Raw genomic sequence first — 20,746 nt, forward strand, 5'->3', positions numbered from 1 at the left:
TTGAATTTACGAGAGAACAAAAGCATATCTATTGTGGTAGAATAGAATCCTTCTGGAAGTAGAGTTGGAATCCGAAATGTTCTTGACCACAAATTCGAAATATCAGAGTACATGAAATATATAATCAGAAACACAATTTCCATCACTAACCGATTACTTTCACAAACTATGAATGAACCCCATTTAATTAGAGTTTTGCACTATGTAACTAATAAATTATTTACAAAAATGAGTCTAAAAGTAAGGTATGAATTGAAACATTAAGAAAATTTAATATATTATTCTAAAATTATAGAATTTGTTTTTTTTTTTTTTTCAAATCTCCGAGGAAGTCAATGTAATTTATTCAAAAAGTTATTAAGAGTGTGGAAGGTAATAGTTTGTGAAATGTACATGAGATCAGATTACAGTAAATTTGAGATTTTAAAATATGATAGAATAGTAAAACATTGAGCTAATACAAACTAATTCAAGTCATGTTAGCTCTATTAAAAAGAAGGTAAGTTGTATTTCCTTTAAATCTCACGAGATGTCAATATAATTTGTTGTAATTTTTTTCCATCTTACACACTCGCATCAATTTTTTTCTAGCATCCTCAACATCACAATGAATAGCCTTCCTTGCATTTTTCCAAGAAAAAACAAAAGAAAAGAAAGAAAAATAAAAAATATTATGAATCCCACTTTAAGTATCTCAAATTTACCTTGAATGAGTGTCGTGTGATTGAAATTGAATTTGTGTAGTGTGTGATTTATGTATAGAATAAATTTAAATCACAAAATGACAATTCTAAATAATTTATGAATACTTAAGTCTAAATTTGTAATATTACCAAAGAAAAATGGGTAAACTGAATATAAATATAAAGTGAGGGAATAAATATAAATATTGGGGCCAACAGTGCACAAAGCTATTTAATAAAAGGGTAAATTATAAATATATCCTTTGAGGTTTACTTAATGTACAGATTGCCTCCTATGGTTTAGAAAATTATAAATATCTTATTGTTAGTATTTTTTATTTAATAAAATTAATTAAAAAAATTCATAATTACTCTCTTATACAATAATAAAATTATCTAAACTATTAATTGAAATATATTTCTAACATCATTAAAAATTATTAATTAACTTAATAATTTATTAATAAAATGAACAATTTATTATGAAATTAAAAATCTTAGCCTGAAATATAATTTTTAAAATTATAAAAAGTGAATTCGTATTTTAATCAAATATTGGGTGTATTTGTAATTCACCTTAATAAAAAGTTGCTCAGGAAATATATGCCCGGTGTTCATCACTGAGAATTTCAGAACGAAAGTAGAACAGTGGACAGAAGAGAAACCCAAAAATGCTTCTCAGCAGCAAACCTTCGATGATCACTCAATCTTTGGCTTTAACAAACCCTAAAATCAACCCTATGTCGATCTCGACCACCACGACCACCATCAAGTCCATGATCAATGATAGAAGCTCACAGAGAAGGCCAAGGTTGTCCGCTCTTGAAGCACGAGTCTCTCTCGTCTTCGCTCTCGCTGCCCAAACCTCTGCTCTCTCTCAGCGCCGTAAATGTTCACACTCGTCGATTTTTTTCTTTCCATTTTATTTGTGTTTTCAATTTATTATGAGTCTCTATATTCGGATTGATATGATTTTTGAATTGGGATTTCTTGTAGTTTTGATGGATTTGGCGACTGAAACTGCTAAGTACGTGAATCCAAAGAGGTTCGAGAGTCGTAATTTAGAGGAAGCTTTGATGGCAGGTGCTAATCTATTTATTTATTTTTTTAAATTTTATTCTTTTTGGTGGGTTTTGATAGATGATTGAGATTTTGGGTTTTTCTTCTTGTGATTTTAGGGGTTTTTGTATATTTTTATTTTTTATTTTTGCAGTTCCAGATCTTGAAACGGTGGAGTTTAAGGTTTTGAGCAGGAGAGATCAGTATGAGATAAGAGAAGTTGAGGTATGAATTGGTTTCCTCTTTCTATTTCACCTTTTATGTATGAAACCCTCAAAACTCTGATTAATGATATGAACAAACTGAAACATTTTATGAATGTTGTGTGTGTACTTTGAGCCCCTCTTGCTTCCTTTTAATGATGTAGAATACTTCTAACTTTTCAATATTGTTCTATGAAAAAAACATCAAATGAAACCATATTTGTAAATAAAGTTGGAGACTCTAGTGATCATGTTTGATAGCTTCCCTTTCACAATTTTGAATGAGGCATCATGGACTAGATATTCATCATTCAACACAATTGTTCTTTGTATTAACAAACTCCCAAGAAAATGTAACAAGATCAATTATGATTAAACTACAATTTCCAAAACTATGTTATGTAGCCAACCCCAATCCACTTTGTTGAACGGTCAACTAATAACCCACGAACTCTTAAAAAAAATAAATAATAACTGTGGGTAAGTGAGGTTAGAGACGGTCGTTCGTTGACCTCTGGGAAGATGATGGGCACTTCAGTGGCCTAGGATTACCTGAGGTAGAGTAGGAGAAGATCAAGGCAAGCTTGGAGATAGAGAGAGTGGCAGTGAGAAACCTTGAACACTTTTGGGTTTACGTTGTGATGTATATTTGTTGTTGTTCTTCTTGTTGTCATTCCGTTTGTGGCTGCATTTATGATACCATTATATAGACTCCAGGTGTATTAGAGACCAAGTAACCTATAAACAGGTGACAAGTTCTCCTTAACTCGACAGGAGGGTGATATCAGCCCTACAAGCTGTGTTCTATGATTCAGGTCCTTGGAAATGTTGTATAATAGGAGCTGTAGGTGTTGCTATGATATCTAAGGGAAGTGTATCATATATGCAACATAATGTGAATGTAAGGTCAACGTCCTCTCTCTCCAAGCATGGTCAAGGTGGAGCTGTCATTGCATAGAGATGGTATACCTATGAACTTCGATCCATCCCATGGACCAGATCTCCAGTGAGGCTTCAAACCGTTCCAAACAATAGCTTGTGGCAGTGTATCTTGTGTAATTACTTCCACAAAATTCCCAGGCGATAGGTTGTCATGTGTTGTTGTGTTGTATATGTATTGTTGTTCTTCTTGTTGTCATTCTGTTTGTGGCTGCATTTGTGATACCCTTATATAGACTCCAGGTGTATTGGAGACCAAGCAACCTATAAACAGGTGACAAGTTCTTCTTAACTTGACAGGAGGGTGATATCAACCTTACAAACTGTGTTCTATGATTCAGGTCCTTGGGAATTTTGTATAATAGGAGCTGTAGGTGTTGCTATGATATCTAAGGGAAGTGTATCACATATGTAACATAATGTGAATGTAAGGTCAACATCCTCTCTCTCTAAGCATGGCCAAGGTGGAGCTGTCACTGCATAGGGATGATATACCCATGAACTTCGATCCATCCCATGGACCAAATCTCCAGTGAGGCTTCAAACCGTTCCAAACAATAGCTTGTGGCGGTGTATCTTGTGTAATTACTTCCACAAAATTCCTAGGTGATGGGTTTTCATTTGTCTGCCACGAAGTCAGGAAGCGTTTCTTGCCTGTTTGTAGTTCATCCCTATCATCATACCAGACAAGAAAGTGTTACCAGGGTATTTAAAACTTTCCCACAGGATCGATCCTGAGACATTGTCTTGAAGAACAAAGTCCCCCTTATCAGAAAGCACTGCAATTGTGTTATTTGACTGGACAGAGACATTTGTAGACCAGAGATTGTTCATCTTCCCATATAATAATCTCAGATTTCCATTGCTGCCAATTGTGAGACTCGAGGCATTGTCTGTGGCTCAAAGAGGGTTTTCTCTGTTTAATACCCGCAAAACTTTCTGGCCAGGTGCATTCTTGTACCAGACTCCTATGTATTGTTTACTAGAATTGGCAGGAATGAAGAAGCCTAGCTCAAAGATTTGGCCTTGAGAAATAAGAGTTTGTCCTACAGATATTGGTTGGAACTGAGTTAAAGTATCAGTTGTTGCACATTGTGATGGAATAATCAAGAAACAAAAGAGCAATGGGAATGAAACAAAAGAATAAGCAGGACTATTTCTGGTACCCATTTGGCTTTGTCACCTACAATGTTGAGGGCTAAGGCTTTTTTCATTCCCTAGCTGCCATGATTGATGTATTGAGATGCCTAAGTCAGTAGTAAACTACAAAAATTGGATCTGATTGAATAGTTTTGAGAGTTGAATGCTATACAAATCAAAGGGCAATGACTTTTACAATAACATGAATTAAATAAGATGTTTGTAAAAAACCTCTCGTCAAAGGAAATTTTTGTAAGTCATGGAAATGAAATCATGGCGGCTGAGGCATTCTTCTGATCAAATGAAAGAGCAAATAAACAAAAATAAAGTGCTCTTCATGACACTGAAAGGCTAGCCAATGAAGTTTTATAAATAATATTAGGGTAAATTACACTTTGCATCCTTGCAGTTTATACCAAATCTCACTTTGGCTCCCACACATGAAAACATGACAGTCGACTCTCTACATTTCTAGTCAAATCCCACTTTGGTCCTTACACAAGTGTCAATATTCCTCTTCTGTTACTTTATTTTTAAATCTTTAACAAAATTCAGTTATGTGACAAAAATGTAACTACGAAAATGAGGGTAAGAGAGAACATTCATCCATGTTTTCCACTAATACACTTTTTCCTACATGATAAACACATGAAAGCTATATAATACAATATATATATATGTTCGTATGGTAAAAATTGGGACGAAAAGGAAAGAAAGTAGAGTTCTTGAAAAAAAAAAAAGAATGTGACAAAGAAATCAAAGAGTTAGGTGCTTGACACGGGATCAGGGTAAACACGTCTGTCAACAATTTACTGGGAACTGGGCCTTAAAAGCAATCACTGCAATAGCGGCCTTAAAACCCCATATGTGACTTGGATGACGTCCCACTTACCCATAATCGGATCAGCCCCTAATTAACACAAACCCAGGAATCCTACGACCCATTTTATGATCATACTAAACTCAAATTATGCCATATATGGTCTCATATATTGTTCTGCTGTTGAGGAGGAGGCCTATGCCGCCAAGCATCAGATTTCTTCCTCGATCTGTTGTTCTATTAGAGCTATCTGATGATCAAGCTCTTCAAGCATTGGTATAATAGATGGTTGCAAATAATTATCTGAAAGTAAATTTAAATATAAAGAACGTCTATGCTTATGTAATTCTAATATATCACATAAATAGGCAAGTAATACAACAGGCATTAATAAAAGAAATACTTACAAAAAATTAGTTCCTTTAGTTCTAGGCCAGAAAAGGATATTCAACCAGTTAATATCAAACCACCTTTAGAGGTTTTAAACTTTCTAAACTTTAAACTTAAACCTCTTTAAAAGCATGATGAGCTTATTGATGTTATTGTCGGTAAAATGAACATTCGAATAAGATCTTCTAGTCAACAGATTAATATGCTTTCTCGGCATCAGTCTAACCCTCCAACAAACAGTGAAGAAGTTGATGACATCATGTCATAACAAATCTTTGAAATCGAGAATAGTTTCCAGGAAATGCAATCTGTCAACAAGACTTATTTCCCTCAACAAGCCACTCGTATGGCTTTAATAGGATTAAGTAGATATTACTATTCCAGACCTACTCCTTAGGATATACTTTATGAAGAAGATTTTTTTCACACCCAGAAGTCCTATAATGGGAAGACCATTTATGAAAGGAACATAGATGGTAAATCAGAATACTAGATTTTTGAGACTATCCACCAGATACTTATGTATGGTATTATTTGTAAATAAAATGATATTATAGACAGCCAGATAGCACGGTACATTGTGAATGGATTTATTGGCATTCTTAAAGGATGGTGGGACAATGTTCTCACACCTACTCAACAGAGTGAAATTCTTAACTCTGTTAAGATTGAAATTGATCCAGCTACTGGTACTACCGGAAATAGGGAAGATGCTGTCTATACCTTAACCCAGACAATTCTCCGTCACTTTGTTGGACCAGAAGTTTGCTAATAGCGATCGCGGTTGTGAACTTCTCCAGAATTTAAGATGTCCATCCTTGACTCACTTTAGATGGTATAAGATGTTTTCCTGCTCAAAGTTATGCAGCGAGCATATGTTAACAGCAAATACTGGAAGGCTAAATTTATTGATGGCCTCCCTAATCTCTTCGCTGAGAAAATCAAAAAGAAACTTAGGGATCGTCATAATGGAATGATTATTCCCTACAACCAGCATACATATGGCCAACTCATTGGCCTTATTATTGAAGAAAGTCTTTCTTTATATAACGACCTTAAGCTCTAGTATCTTATGAAGAAGCAAAACCTTACAGGCAAAAAAGAGCTTGGTGAGTCTTGCGATCAATTCGCTTATGACACCAAGATTCAGTATCGTAAGTGAACATAGATGAGCCAAGGATCCAACTATGTTGCCATTGAACTGGAGCGAGTGGGCAAAGAATACATTTTCATATGAGGCATGAAGGACCATGGAGTGCTCTAGGTGAGCCATGGTGCTACTTCATACTTTGACTGATTTGCCTTTGAGCTAGTTTCATGTTTGTTGTGTGCATGCCCCCACTAAGGCTAGGTAGACAACCCCAACTCATTGTGGTGCCTCGGAGGTCTGACACGTTGATGTGTGATGGCGATGACATCACACCCGTAGGGCTTGTTACGTGCCAAGCACGATACAAATACCCACAATAATATTAACTACTTTATTACTATTCAATAAAAAAATTACCTAACTGACTAGGAGATTAATGGATGAATGATTGTTTGATTACGTACGATGAAAATGATGTATTTGGTAGTATTAATAACAAAGTTGCGATGCAATAATTTCAAAATGTGAAATACAATTGAGGGCAATTGCAAAAGTTCATGTATCTACATGAATTTTTGTTTGAACAATGGTATTAATATACTGTGATTTGAGAAGTTTATAGTGGATTTGTAAGATGTAAGTTTTTGAGGCTATATTTGGCAATTGCTTTTTTGGTAGTTTTTTTTTTTGTTTGTTTTTTTTTTAGGATAAAATTGTTGCTAAAAAAGTTCTTGCTTTTGGAAAGTATTAAAAAAAACTTTCTTTTTTGTTATTGGAATTTGGAAAGTTTAAGTAACTTGATGTGTGTGTGTGTGTGTGTGTTTGTTTTTTTTTTAAATAAAAATTTGCTTGTTATATTCTTCAAGATTAAAAGGACCTGAAGAGTTAAAAAAAATAAAAAGCAATACAAATTAAAAAAAAAGTCACTAAAGACAAAAAATTTTGAATGTCTATCCTAATTAAAATTTTTGTAGCTGCCACTGAGAGAGAATGGTTCATTTGGTATTATGGGAGGAATGGATGAATTTCATTCTTCTGAATTGTAATTCGGGTTTCTAACCTGGAAATTGCTTTTTCGCTTAAAAGTCAAGTTGGAATGTGATTGCAGTTACAAAGGTGGCCTCAAACATGAAAAATGGAGTTAATTAAATGAATTCAGAACCTATCCCAAATTATAGCCCCAATTCTACAAAATCAATTAAAGACAAAATCTTTTGACTGATGTTAGATCATGATCACTTGATATAAGATGAATTTTAATGTTTTTTTCTGATAAATTTAGATTTTCGGAGGTGCCACTCAAGGAGAACGGTTCATTTGGTATTATGGGAGGAATGGTTGAATTTCAATCTTCTGAATTGTAATTCGGGTTTCTAACCTGGAAATTGGTCTTTCACTTAAAAATCAAGTTGGAACTGTGATTGCAGTTACAAAGATGGCCTCAAACATGAAAAATGGAATTAATTAAATGAATTCAGAACCTATCCCAAATTATAGCCCCAATTCTACAAAATCAATTAAAGAAAGAATCTTTTGACTGATGTTAGTTCATGATCACTTGATATAAGATGAATTATAATTTTTTTTTTTTCTGATAATTAAGATCGTTGATAATCTTCACGGAAGAATAAAATATGGATGCAATAACTATGATATATTTATTGAGCATTTGCATGAAAACTTTTGCTTAAGTTAAACATAGTTAGATAAACTATCATTGTTTAATAGACCTACTGAAATTGGATCCCCTTCTCCTATACTAGTACCGGGTATACTACTGCATTATCTGGCAATTAGTAGTGGCCTTTTTCATGTGTGTGCATGTGCCCATGGATAACCAAACCAAGCCTTAAGTCCCATCAAATGGGGTCGGCTACATGAATCCTTCTTCTCTACGCAGCTCTATCAAAGGCCATTTCATTAGTCAAATTAAGAAAATAAATTAAAAAACAGAGGGGAGGAATAAGAGGAAGCAAAATCCTCCAAATAACAAAAGAAAGCACAACTACTTGAGCTAAGTATCACGTATTGGAGGCTTGGACAAAGGACAGCCAAACTGCGGAGGCCGTGAATCGACAGAGAGTATCACCAGTCATAAAACTCTTTTAGTGAAGCATACATGATGCAAAGTTATGATACTAAACACCCCTTTGAAAGAGGAATTTTATGGTTGAGCAATATCTGTGACCCTCGTAATGAACAATGGAGTCACAGTCACTTTTCGATGGCTTCTCTAATTGTGTATCCTTTTGTCCCTTCCCTCTTTTAGTTGTCCACTTGGACGCCCTAGATACTTCAAATGCCAACTCTTGCTTCCCATGTATTTTATATCCATTTTTGCTATATTGACATTGGTTAATAATCAAGAAAAGAAGCTTTAGTGGGTCTTTTTATTTCTCTCTCTCTCTCTCTCTCTCTCTCTCTCTCTTTGTTTTTTGGGTGGTGTATAAGGGATGAATTCAATATCAATTGGTGGGATGGTAAAAGGTGTGTTCATTGTTGAAGTAAGGGGGTTTGGGCATTAGAAACCTGAGGTTGTTCAACAAGGCTCTCTTAGGCTAATAGCTGAGGAGGCATACCAAGGAATGTCTTATGGCGGAGGGTGGTGCAGAGCAAGTATGGCTGATTGAGGGATGGATCATGAGGGAAATGCATTATTTCCATGGAGTAGGGCTTTAGGAAAGCATATAAATTTTTTTTGTCTTATACACAAGCAGAGGGAGGATAATGGTATACAAACCTGCCTCGTGGCCATGCTTAATTGTGTCAATTAGGGAAGCGACACTGTGCAACACAAGAACAAACCAAAAGAAACATAGAATACAACTGAAGAGTTGGATTTAAGAGTGAGTTCACATTTACGTGAGGACAGATTCAAATAAAAAGGAGGAACCAATGGAAAATCAAAGTTTGTAAGTCCATAATACAAACAGGCAGTAATGAACACAAAACAGAAATTAACACAATTAAAGTTTTTCTAATAATCAGACATACCTGAGAACAGAGAAGAAGAATAACATAGAGCCAGAAAAAAGATGCCCAGAAGAATATCAAACAAGACAATCATAAAGCCAAATAAATAGATAAAAAAAAGGAAAGAAAAGCCAAAGATAACAAAAAAAAAAAAAACAACACAATTGAACTCAAGATCTCCCAACAAAAACAATAGAACTAAACAAGACAGTTCTACCAAGATTATCCATAAATACATTCCTTGGGACAGTGGCCACCTTTTGATCATTAAACTGAAATACTTTTGAGAACAAAGGAGCATACACAACATACCAAAAAAAAAAAAAGAAAAAAAAAGGGATCTGGAGCAGCATATTTGGCCATTGTATCTGTAGCAAAATTAGCCTCCCTATATCAGAATCATCAAAGAAAGAATCTTTCAAGAAGGCATGCCATCCTTATCAGAGTCGTAGAAAGCTTCATGATGAAGAAGATACTCACAGTTGTCTACCCAAAGAAGATGTTGAAAAGCCAAGTAGTCTACCTGTCAACAAGCCTCCTGAATAAGATGCTCACAGTTGTCTACCTGAAGACGATATTGAAAATTTGAGTTGTCTACCTGTTGAAAAGCCTCTTGAAGAAGATGCTTTGTCAACATCCTTTTTATTCAAAATTTCAAATCTAAAGAATACAAGTCACTTTATAAAATTTCATAACTACTCCAGCAGTAGTACTTAAAACTAACCAATAATTGGTTTGACTAATTTAGATTAGATGTCATCCACTAAGTAAGTGACTTTTAACCCCCACATGGGTCTTCCTGGTACTTCATTCTAAATCAATACAAGTGTAACCACAAAAGTAATAGATTTTTTATTTTTTTATCTGGAACTCTATAACATGATTCATACGGTCAAAGAAAACATAAGTTTAAACTACGAAAGTTCATATTATACTTATGGGAACAAAAATTTACAAGATTCATGAAGTTAAAGGAAACAAAAAGTTCAAACTATGGAAGTTTCTTTACTACGCTTTGGAAACAAAAAATATCTAATTTAATTCTATGTCTCTATATCACAAAGAAAGAAGTAAAGGTATGGAAATCTGCTAAAGCAAAATAGGAATCAGCACAGGTGCATGGCATAAGAGTACACAAAAAGAATGTAGATATATGGAATAGTGTTTAATGTATGAAAGGATTTCTTCGTCAGATGGTTAGATCAAATTGTTTGGTTGGTTTGATTGCTTTTTTCATTAAACTTCACTCCACAAGAGAAAAACATAGATGATCTAACTCTTATTATAGCAGAATTTCAAATCAAAGGTATCTTTTTTCTGGCTCTGTTTTATTCTTCTTCTCTGTTCTTAGGTATGTCTGTCTGATTATAGAAAAACTTTAATTGTGTTAATTTCTGTTTTGTATTCATAACTTCCTGTTTGTATTATGGACTTAAAACTTTGATTTTCCATTGGTTCCTCCTTTTTATTTGAATTTGCGCTCACATTAATGTGACCTCACTCTTAAATCCAACTCTTCAGTTGTATTCTGTGTCTTTTGGTTTGTTCTTGGGTTGCACAGTGCTGCTTCCCTAATTGACACAGCAGCCCGCCCCCCCCCCCCCCCCCCCCCCCCCAAAAAAAAAAAAAAAAAAAAAAAAGGCAGCAGAAACCTTCATGATGTATTTAGGGATAATGGTATATAGCAAGTTGTACACTTTTGTTGATGGTGGGCCCCCAAAACATCTCAATACCTACATACGTAACTAAGACACACACAAAGTGAGAAATTGAGAAATCTATAACCATAATCTATTGATACTTCCAAACAGTGTAAGGAGGCGTACCAATGACCTATCAAAAGCCTTACTACCTTCTGGGAGTTCGAGATTACTTATTGATTGGTTTTCCTATATTTTCTTGTTGACAATCTTAATAACTTATTGCACTTTAATGAAGGGAAAAAGTAAACCCATTTGAATGCAATATTTAAACTTAAGGCTGGTATCCTCCTATTACTTAAAGTGATTATAGGTCTAACAACAATTTAAAGTTCAATCATCATCACAAAGCTAGTCATCTCTCTCTCTCTCTCTCTATATATATATATATGTCTATCTCTTGAAAAACAAGATACTTAACAACTATAGAAGGAAAAGAATATAATGCTAGACTTGGAAACCATATGACAACGACTTGTGGCAATGTGATTTATATTTGCTAGAAAGGTGCATTAATCAATTTCAATTAGATGTATATTTTATAGGTCAATGTTCAATCACTTGTTATAGATATTGAACATTTTAATATTTTGAAATTAACATGACAAATAATTTGAGGGAAAAAAATATCACATTTATTGGGAAAATAGTTGAAAGTTAAAGATGGTAGAACTAAATCTAAAGTTAGCATTTAAAAAACTTGGTGCAGAACAAATAAACTAGCTGAAAGTTAAGGATGGTATGGTAATAGTAAATTCTAGCTCCAGGCCTGGTTATATGTGTGGAAGTATAGGTTATTCATTTCTTTATATTTGGCTTATTTCTTTTGTTTTGTTTGATTGTTTTTCTTTTGTATAGGGTTGTTTTGCTTTGGGCGTCGTGTTTTTTTTTTTTTTTTTTTCTCTTTTTCTTTTATATGGGGTGGTTTTGTTTTGTGCAGATGTGGCATGCAAATGGCTTACACTACTTTTGGTGCTTTCTAGTGCATTACTCTTGTTAAAGAAATTGTCTTGTAGATACACTCGTTACTATCTGTTTTTGGATGCATTGATGTGTTGCTTATTCATTTTGGCCCTTTCTAGTTATCTTAATGAACAATAATTCGCTCTCTTCTCCTTCCCCATCCTCCTTTTCAAGCCTCAACTTTCCTTTATAATTGTGATTCTCTATATTCGCTTTGAATCATTTTTCTCTTGGGAATATGTATCTAAACTACTACTGTAACCTTGAAGCAGCCTTACTTTATAGCTGAGACAACAATGCCTGGGAAATATGGATTTGATTTCAATGGTGCTTCACAATCATTCAATGTCTTAGCTGAATACCTGTTTGGTAAGGTAGCTAAGGTGTTTATGAGAGGTTTTCAGACAATTGATTGTAGATCATAAGGATGTATGCTTACATCTATTGTTTGCTTATTCTTTTACACATTCTCAGAATACAACGAAGGACAGAATGGAGATGACCACCCCTGTTTTTACTCGCAAGACTCAATCTGATGGGGAGAAAATGGAAATGACAACCCCTGTGATAACAAGGAAGGTTAGTATTTCACGCTGATTGTTTCTCAATATTTGCTTTTTCTTCTTTATCAAAAAGAATTTTCTTTTCTTTTCTTTTTCTTTTTCTTTTTCTTTTTTTTTTTCAATCTTATGAAAAGAAAATCCTACGCACTCGTAAAATTTGGTAGCTGCGCTTTTTGCTTTCTTCTCAAAAATGGTGTATAGAGAAATCAACCCCATTAAAATGACCTTTGATGGATTCAAGATTTTGACTTGTTTCAAATTAATGTTTTCTGTTTTTGTTTTGTTTTGTTTTTTTTTGTTTTTTTTTTGGCCATTCGTTAGGACCTACTCTAGCCTAGTTCTAAGGGGAAAGGGAAATGGGATTACTCCCAACAACTCAAACTTGCTTAAAATTGAAATTTCAATCCTGAAGTTTTGTAGATTTATTTATTTATTTTTTTTAAAAAAAATATCTATTTAATTATTTACTTGATATGCAAGCAAGAGTCTTGAAAATTGAGTTTATTCTTTTTTATTTTTTTATTGTAAAACTCAATATTTTCCTTGCAATCTAGTTTTTTTCATTTGGTTGATGAAGTAGAAGAGGTAATTACTCTTTAGATTAGATTGACTTTTCAGCTTGAATGTGTTTTTTTTTTTTTTTTTTTTTGCCACGGAGCCATAAAGCATGGACATGGATGCAAGCCACAACTATTTTCAAAAAATTAAGATACCGACATGGCAGGAATATGAAAAATATTTTTTTGATGTATTTTTATTTTCTACGTTTTATCCATAAACAACAAAAACTAATGAAAACTGTCACTATTTCAGCATAAAAAACCACCCAATCTATAGTTTAAATATCATTCGCCGTACAATATTATTTCATCAATTATAAACGTCACATCATAAATGTTAAAACTATTTAAGTTCAATAATGGATAGATCATTCGTAAAAAATACATAAATTTCCATTATTTGGTTTAAGAAGTAACAATATGGTGCTAACCTATGAAGCACGGGTACGGGTATGATTACGATTACGATATGGGTACGTCGATACGGTAAAATCCAAAAAACGTAGGGTATGGGTACGGCTGGGTGAGCTTGTAAAAAAAAAATTTATTTTTAATTTAGAATAATGCAAAAATTAATTAAATGGTTTAATTTGTTAACATCCAACCAATAATTAACATTTAATGCCAAAAATAAAGGTATAAATCAAAATTAATGTCAATATATTAAATAACTTACAAACTATAGTTTAATTTTAAAATCATTTTAAGTATAAAATTAAAAATAAAAAAGAAGTCTAATGAAAGGAGTTTTATCTCTGTAGTAGAAGAAAATATTGTTTTAACGTATGTTACATGGACTCGGGTACAAGTGTCGAGTGCGGGTATATATTTAGAGGTCGGACTCATCAAATCATAAATTTAAGAGTACACGGACTTGGCAAAAAAATGTCATATTTTTATATTTTTAGGGGTGGTTTGAGATGATCTAAATAAGTGCATTTTTTGACTTTTTATGAAATATGGGTTGTGTATGGATTGGGTTTGAAGTGATGTGGTAGAGAAGTGATGTGACTTAAATAAGATGATGTGACTTAAATAGGATAGTGATTTTTTGACTTTTTGACTTTTTTAAGTTATGGCAAACAAAGCCTTAATCTAGTATGTGAGATAAAATGGTACTATATGTAACTTACAATGTCAAAATGACATTTATAACAATTATACAATAATATGTACATATAATAATAGCGTTGACGTGATTAGGGAAATGTATGAAGGGGTGGTGACCACTATTAGATCACCAGCTGGAGAGACAAATGAATTTCCTATCACTGTAGAGTTACACCAAGGATCTACCTTAAGTCCTTATCTTTTTGCTTTAGTTATAGACGAGTTGACGATAAATATTCAGGATGACGTGCCATAGTGTATGCTTTTTGCAGACGATATTGTGTTAGTGGATGAGACTAGAGAAGGAGTTAACACAAAGTTGGAGATTTGGAGAAAAGCTCTTGAATCTAAAGAATTCCGGATAAGCAGAACTAAGACAGAGTACATGGAGTGTAAATTTAGTAACAGTAACAATGAAAGCAGAGGAGAAGTGAAGATTGAGAACCAAGAACTGCCTAAGAGTGAACATTTTCGTTATTTAGGGTCAATTATCACAACAGCGGGAGAGATTGATGCAGATGTGGCCCATAGGATTAAGGCGGGATGGTGTAAGTGGAGAAGTGCGTCTGGGGTGTTGTGCGATAAACAAATACCCACTAGACTAAAAGGTAAGTTTTATAGAACGGCTATTAGACTAGCTATGTTGTATGGGACGGAGTGTTGGGCAACCAAGAAACAACATGTAGATAATATGAGTGTGGCTGAGATGAGGATGCTAAGGTAGATGTGTGGTAAGACTAGACAAGACAGGATTAGGAATGAGTGTACGGGACGGAGTGTTGGGCAACCAAGAAACAACATGTAGATAATATGAGTGTGGCTGAGATGAGGATGCTAAGGTGGATGTATGGTAAGACTAGACAAGACAGGATTAGGAATGAGTGTATTCGGGAATGGGTAGGAGTAGCACCGATAGAAAATAAGTTGAGAGAGAATCGTTTGAGATGGTTTGGTCATATTCAACGGAGACCAACAGAGGCAGTAGTGAAGAGATGCGATGCTGTAACGGTAGATGGAAGTGTTAGGGGACGGGGTAGGCCTAGATTAACGTTGACTAGCGTTATAAATAGAGATATGAATCTACTTAATTTGACTAATGAAATGGCCTTTGATAGGGTCGTGTGGAGAAGAAGGATTCATGTAGCCGACCCCATTTGATGGGACTTAAGGCTTGGCTTGTTTGGTTTGGTATAATAATAGCGTTATATACAATTATATAAGAAGTATCCGTCGAAAAGTATCCGACACATATCCCATACTCTTTTTTTTTATTTGATAATTAACCAAACTTTATTAAAAAAGCATCAAGAAGATGTAAAAAGATACAAAACTGGAAGCCACCACAGCTCAAAGAATTAACAAATCAAATCCTCTGCAAAATCTAAAAAAGCCAAAACATCAGGATTGATGAAGTGTGTCACCCAACTATACAAAATCGTAAGAAGACGACTCTCTAACCAAGGGACCGAATGAGACGCTCCTTGAAAAACACGCCTATTACGCTCCAACCACACCAACCATAGAAGACAATGAGAAGCGAGCATCCACGCTTTCCGCCGCCTCCTCCCAATCCGACCCCCAGCCCAGCTTTGCATAACTGCCTTAACTGAATGCGGCTGCACCCAAGCTAAACCAAAGGTTGCAACAACAAGCATCCAAAGACGGGAAGCAACCGGGCAATGAACCAACAAATAATCCGCCGACTCCGTAGCACCACAACACAAACAACACTAATTGACCAAAATGTGGCCACGACGAATCAAATTATCCAAGGTCAAGATACGTCCTAACATGGCCGTCCACACAAAAAAGGCCACCGTGGACGGCGTACTTGACACCCAAACACATCTCTAAGGGAATACAACAGCCTCTACATGAACAAGCGCACCATAAAACGAGGATACAGAAAACTTCCCCTTAGCCCTAGGGCAATCCCACACCAAAGAATCCTGCCCAACCTCCTCAATATGCAATGCATATAAAAAACCCAACAGCTCCAAAAGCTGATCTTGCTTCCAATCCTATACAGCACGGTGCAAATGCACATTCTAAACAGTTGAATCCCCGTGCCCAAATCGGACAGCACCTACCCGCACCTCCGTATCAACGGCAATACCAAAAATCAAAGGAAACCGCATTTCTAAGGAAACATCACCACACCACTTATCTCGCCAAAACCGAACTCTATCCCTCACTCCTACCTTCAGCTTAACCACCCTCCAAAATTCCTCCCACCTTAGCCAAATCCCTTTCCATAGACTAAGACCATGGGACTGCCCCACCCGCCCTGAACACCACCCTCCCCTCCCTTCACCAAACTTGGCTACCACCACCCTCCTCAAAGACGGGTGCTCTCCTCCACAAAACGCCACAACCACTTGCCCAACAAAGCCACGTTAAACACAGCCAACCTCCGAATCTCCAAACCCTCATTCACCTTGGGGCTACAAATCCGGTCCCAGGCTACCAAATGATAGGAGCTGTCCAAGTGTCGGGTGTCTGACACGGGTATTTGATTTATTTTGAAGAGTTCGTATAACATTGAGGTATGGTACGGTTTGAGTATATACTAGGTTTGTCTGGGTACGCTAAAAATTAAGAAGAAAAAATTTGAGTACGTGTTTTGTGTATCCTGTACGTATACAGAAGTACCATACGAGGTACCATACGCCGGTAAGTACCTGGTACGAGTACGGCATGTTTTTCAAAGTACCCATGCTTCATAGGTGTTACATTTACCAAAAGATTGTACAAAAAATTCTACAGAGCCAACATAAATGGAAGCAAATAATAAGAACAATAGGGCATAGATTAGGGATATTGATTTTTCCAAATAATAAGAACACTAGAGCGTAGATTAAATGGAAGCAAATAATGAGATGGGTAACTGATTTTTCCAAGATCTGCCTCAAATGAATTTTAGGGAATAGATTAGAGATATCAAAGATTGAATACATTAGAAGGAAATTTTTTGTTTTTGTTTTTGTTCTTTTAATTTCCACCCTCTTGTTTCCGAACAGTAAATACAATACTTCGACAAGAAAACCAACTTTATAAAATTATAATAAAATCCCGAATGTGTTTTGTGGCTTGTCCCAACTTGGGATACGCATGTCCTTGACTTCTCACCAAATGTATCCAAGAAAACATATTGAATGTCCATGTGGCTTGTCCAACATGTGTCCTGGTGTGTCTGATGTGTGTCGATGTTTGACGCATGTCAAACACGGCTACCACCATAATGAAAATGGAGTGTCCATGCTTCATAGCCATGGAGTCATCACGAATTCCAATGATTTGCATTTATTTCTTTTGTGGGAAGCTGATTTTGATGATTTGATTGTGTCAAATCGACTATTCAATTGCTACAAGTAAATATATAATTATATGGCCAATGAATCATTATTAAATCAGCATGTATATATGTGTGTGTGTGCGTGTGTGTGTGTGTGTGTCAATGTGGGCTATTTTGGTGTGATAAATCGAATGGAACATTACCTACTGCTGGTCCCATCTATATTGTATTCTGGGAAGGGTTGACAGTGTTGGCTAGAGAAGAGGACAAGTCACATAATCCATATGGGAAATTTTTAGAGACATAAATTTAGGGACGACATCACTTTCTAGGGACAAAATATCTTAGTTGCCAAAAGTGTCATTGAATTTTTGATTGGACTTTCAGTGATGAATTACTATACTTTTGGACCAAAATTTTTGTTTGAAAAGTAAATATTTTTGGCACAAAATTGTTTAGTCCCTAAAAATACATTTATTAGCGACATTTTCAAAATTATCACTAAAGATCCTTTTTTGATTTTTCGGATGACCTTTTAATGCAGACTACCCTGATGATAGGAACCGGTCTCCTAACTTTTTTGCAACAAAATTTTCACTTTTGCGGACCAAGAAGTTTGGTCCATAAAACCCTCATACGCTGTAGTGAAATGATCTGCTATAAGTAGAAGACTGTTAATGATGTGGTTGATCACGTAATAACTTTTACTAGTTAGTGAGCAATAACGATGCATATGCTCATTAACATATTTTGTATTCGCTTAATTCAACCAAATGGCTTAATCCAATGTGATATTTATTTATAACTGTTTGATAATTTATCTGATGATCAAGCTGACTGAAAACAGCTGCCAATGCATGCGACAACATTAATAATTTAATTTGCTGGTTGAATGCATGGATTCATTGGTTCACATTTGTTTTTTTTTAAATTTAGTACTTCTGTTTAATATTTCATTGTTATCTAATCTACTTACAATTTTCTTTAGCTGGAAGATGAAGAAAAGTGGCAGATGTCTTTCGTCATGCCCTCTAAGTACGGTTCCAACTTGCCTCTGCCCAAAGATCCATCTGTTAAGATCAAAGAGGTGCCAAAGAAAATCGTTGCTGTTGCTGCCTTTTCAGGTTTGTCATACCTTAAACTGGAGAAGGCTTACAGATTGAAAATCTAGGAAGCAGTATGATAATTCTAGATCTGTTAATTTTCTGTTGATTATCAAAATCAGAGAGGTTAAGTACCGCAAAATGGAAGTGGTGGGGAGGTTATCCTAAAATTGGAAAAGTCAATCCCAAATGGACATTTTGGTAGTCATATTGCATTAGCAATTGACATATGTGGAGGCATTCAAGAAGTATATACTGTTGACGAGCTTGGTATGCATGGTTGGAATTCTTTCCTGACAACTTAAGCTTTTAGCATAATTGGTGATCTAACATGGTATCAAAACTCAAATTATGACAGGTCTTGAGTTCAAGTCTCTCTGTAAGTGGCGGTTTTAGAATTTTTATCTGATGGGGTGATCTAAGAAAAACAACTCAATGCAATTTCTTTCTCCCTAATTTTACAGAAGCTCAATCCTCATTAGTGAAATTAGAACCCTAATTATGTGATATCCATAAAAGGGGTAATTGTAAAAACTGGGGCTGATGTGATGTGTTTTAACTTATTGAAAAGATTATGGTAAACATTAATGCTAGAGACCAAGAACTCAACACAGAAAAATACAGCCAAAAAAAAAAAAAAAAGGAAGAGAAGATTTAGATTCATTTTAAGTGCAGATTCTATGCAAGAATTGAATCTAGACCACATAATGTCTTCCTTGGTAAATTTTTTGTGCGAGTTCTTGGGCCCTAGCATGGTTGTATTGCAAAATTCAAAATTTGTATGTGAGACATTAGGAGAGCGAGTGTAACAAACAAAAACACGAGTACAACAAACAAACCAATGGCTGCAAATAAACAAGACTAATATTAAAAGGCAAATGTTAGACAAATGCCCCTCGAGCACTTGTTAATATTGGGAATGTGATAACAAGTGTCTTGAAAAATTGTAAAAAGGTTAAAAAAGCTTTTTTGAAATCCATATAAAGTGTTTTGAATTTAGTGATCAATGTCTCGTGATCTATCCATTATTTTTATCTTTTTCTTGTGCTTTAAGGACACTTGTTAGCAAGACTCATATTAGTATTATTATTAATTTTTTTTTAAGTGGTTGATGGGGTCAACTGATCCCATTTTGTCTAAGGTGGTGCCACCTATGCCCATTAGCATTTGTTTCCCCATTTACATTCTGTTTCTCTGCATGTTCGGATGTTTGCATCTCCATATGTAAGACGAGTTCCATGTGAGGGGAAGATGTTGAAGAGCTTGATATGCATTGTTAGACCTCTTTCCTAACAATTTTAAGCTTTTGGAAAAATTGGTGATCTAACACACGTAACTAGACCTTTTTTTGTATCAATTTTTATGCAAGCTGTTAATTGTTTTCTTTCGAGACAATCTAGAATGCCAAGTTATCATGCATAAATAACGCTCACATTCTTTTATATTGTGGTAAAAGAACCAATTGGTACAGCACAAAATCTGGTGAAAAACTCTTGGCTGCGGTATATGCCTATTGTTCATTACAGTTAAAGGTACAAAGTACAAACAATATTGTAGATCATAAATAAATTGAGTTCCAGTGATGAGTTGATTCTTTTATTTTGTTATTTTGAATCAGGTTTTGTCACTGATGAAGAAGTTACATGTAGGGAATCAATATTAAGAGATGCTTTAAAGAATGACCCACAGTTTCAAGTAAAAGAGGATGCATTGGTGGAAGTTGCACAGGTAGATTTTTTGATAACATGTCAATAGAAATTGATGATGGAGTTTCTAATAACTTGATCCTCAGAGAATCAAGTATATTTTCATACTTTTCTAAATGTGTTTGCAGTACAATCCGCCATTTACTCTTCCATTTACTCGTCGTAATGAGATTGTTTTGGAAGTTGAAAGGAAATCAGAATGACTCTCCAACATACACAATATCTAACAATTTCAGAATACCAAACTTTCCGTTCTTCCCATTGCAACACGTGTAAAATCTATTCATTGATACCCACCCAGTCTGGTGTACTATAATATAATTATACATGTAAATGACTTGCAACTGATGATATACATTGTACTATAATGTAATTATACATTTTATATGTTTGAAATTGTATACCTTCTATTAAAATTGAGTATCACCTGTGCATTTCAACATTAGGAA

General features: G+C 34.8%; 1 protein-coding gene across 4 annotated transcripts; it reads left to right on the top strand.

Moving 5' to 3' along the window:
- The first annotated feature begins 1,262 nt into the window (after positions 1 to 1,262).
- Positions 1,263 to 20,739, top strand: LOC114312903 (SOUL heme-binding family protein). Of its 4 annotated transcripts, none has more exons than XR_014342319.1 (9): positions 1,263 to 1,568; positions 1,680 to 1,766; positions 1,897 to 1,967; positions 12,233 to 12,334; positions 12,435 to 12,539; positions 18,477 to 18,612; positions 20,048 to 20,123; positions 20,210 to 20,319; positions 20,426 to 20,739. XR_014342319.1 is itself a non-coding variant. In XM_028259197.2 (8 exons), exons 1-8 carry the CDS (start codon positions 1,355 to 1,357, stop codon positions 20,498 to 20,500), a joined length of 900 nt encoding a protein of 299 aa, XP_028114998.2. In that variant the 5' UTR covers positions 1,263 to 1,354; the 3' UTR covers positions 20,501 to 20,739. The 4 variants fall into 4 exon arrangements, 2 of the variants coding, with proteins under 2 accessions (XP_028114998.2, XP_028114997.2); XR_014342318.1 differs by having other exon boundaries at positions 1,292 to 1,574; XM_028259197.2 differs by lacking the exon at positions 20,048 to 20,123.
- Positions 20,740 to 20,746: the final 7 nt, after the last annotated feature.

Source organism: Camellia sinensis, chromosome 10, assembly GCF_055761805.1.
Source record: "Camellia sinensis isolate YWXY chromosome 10, ASM5576180v1, whole genome shotgun sequence".
NCBI lineage: Eukaryota > Viridiplantae > Streptophyta > Magnoliopsida > Ericales > Theaceae > Camellia > Camellia sinensis.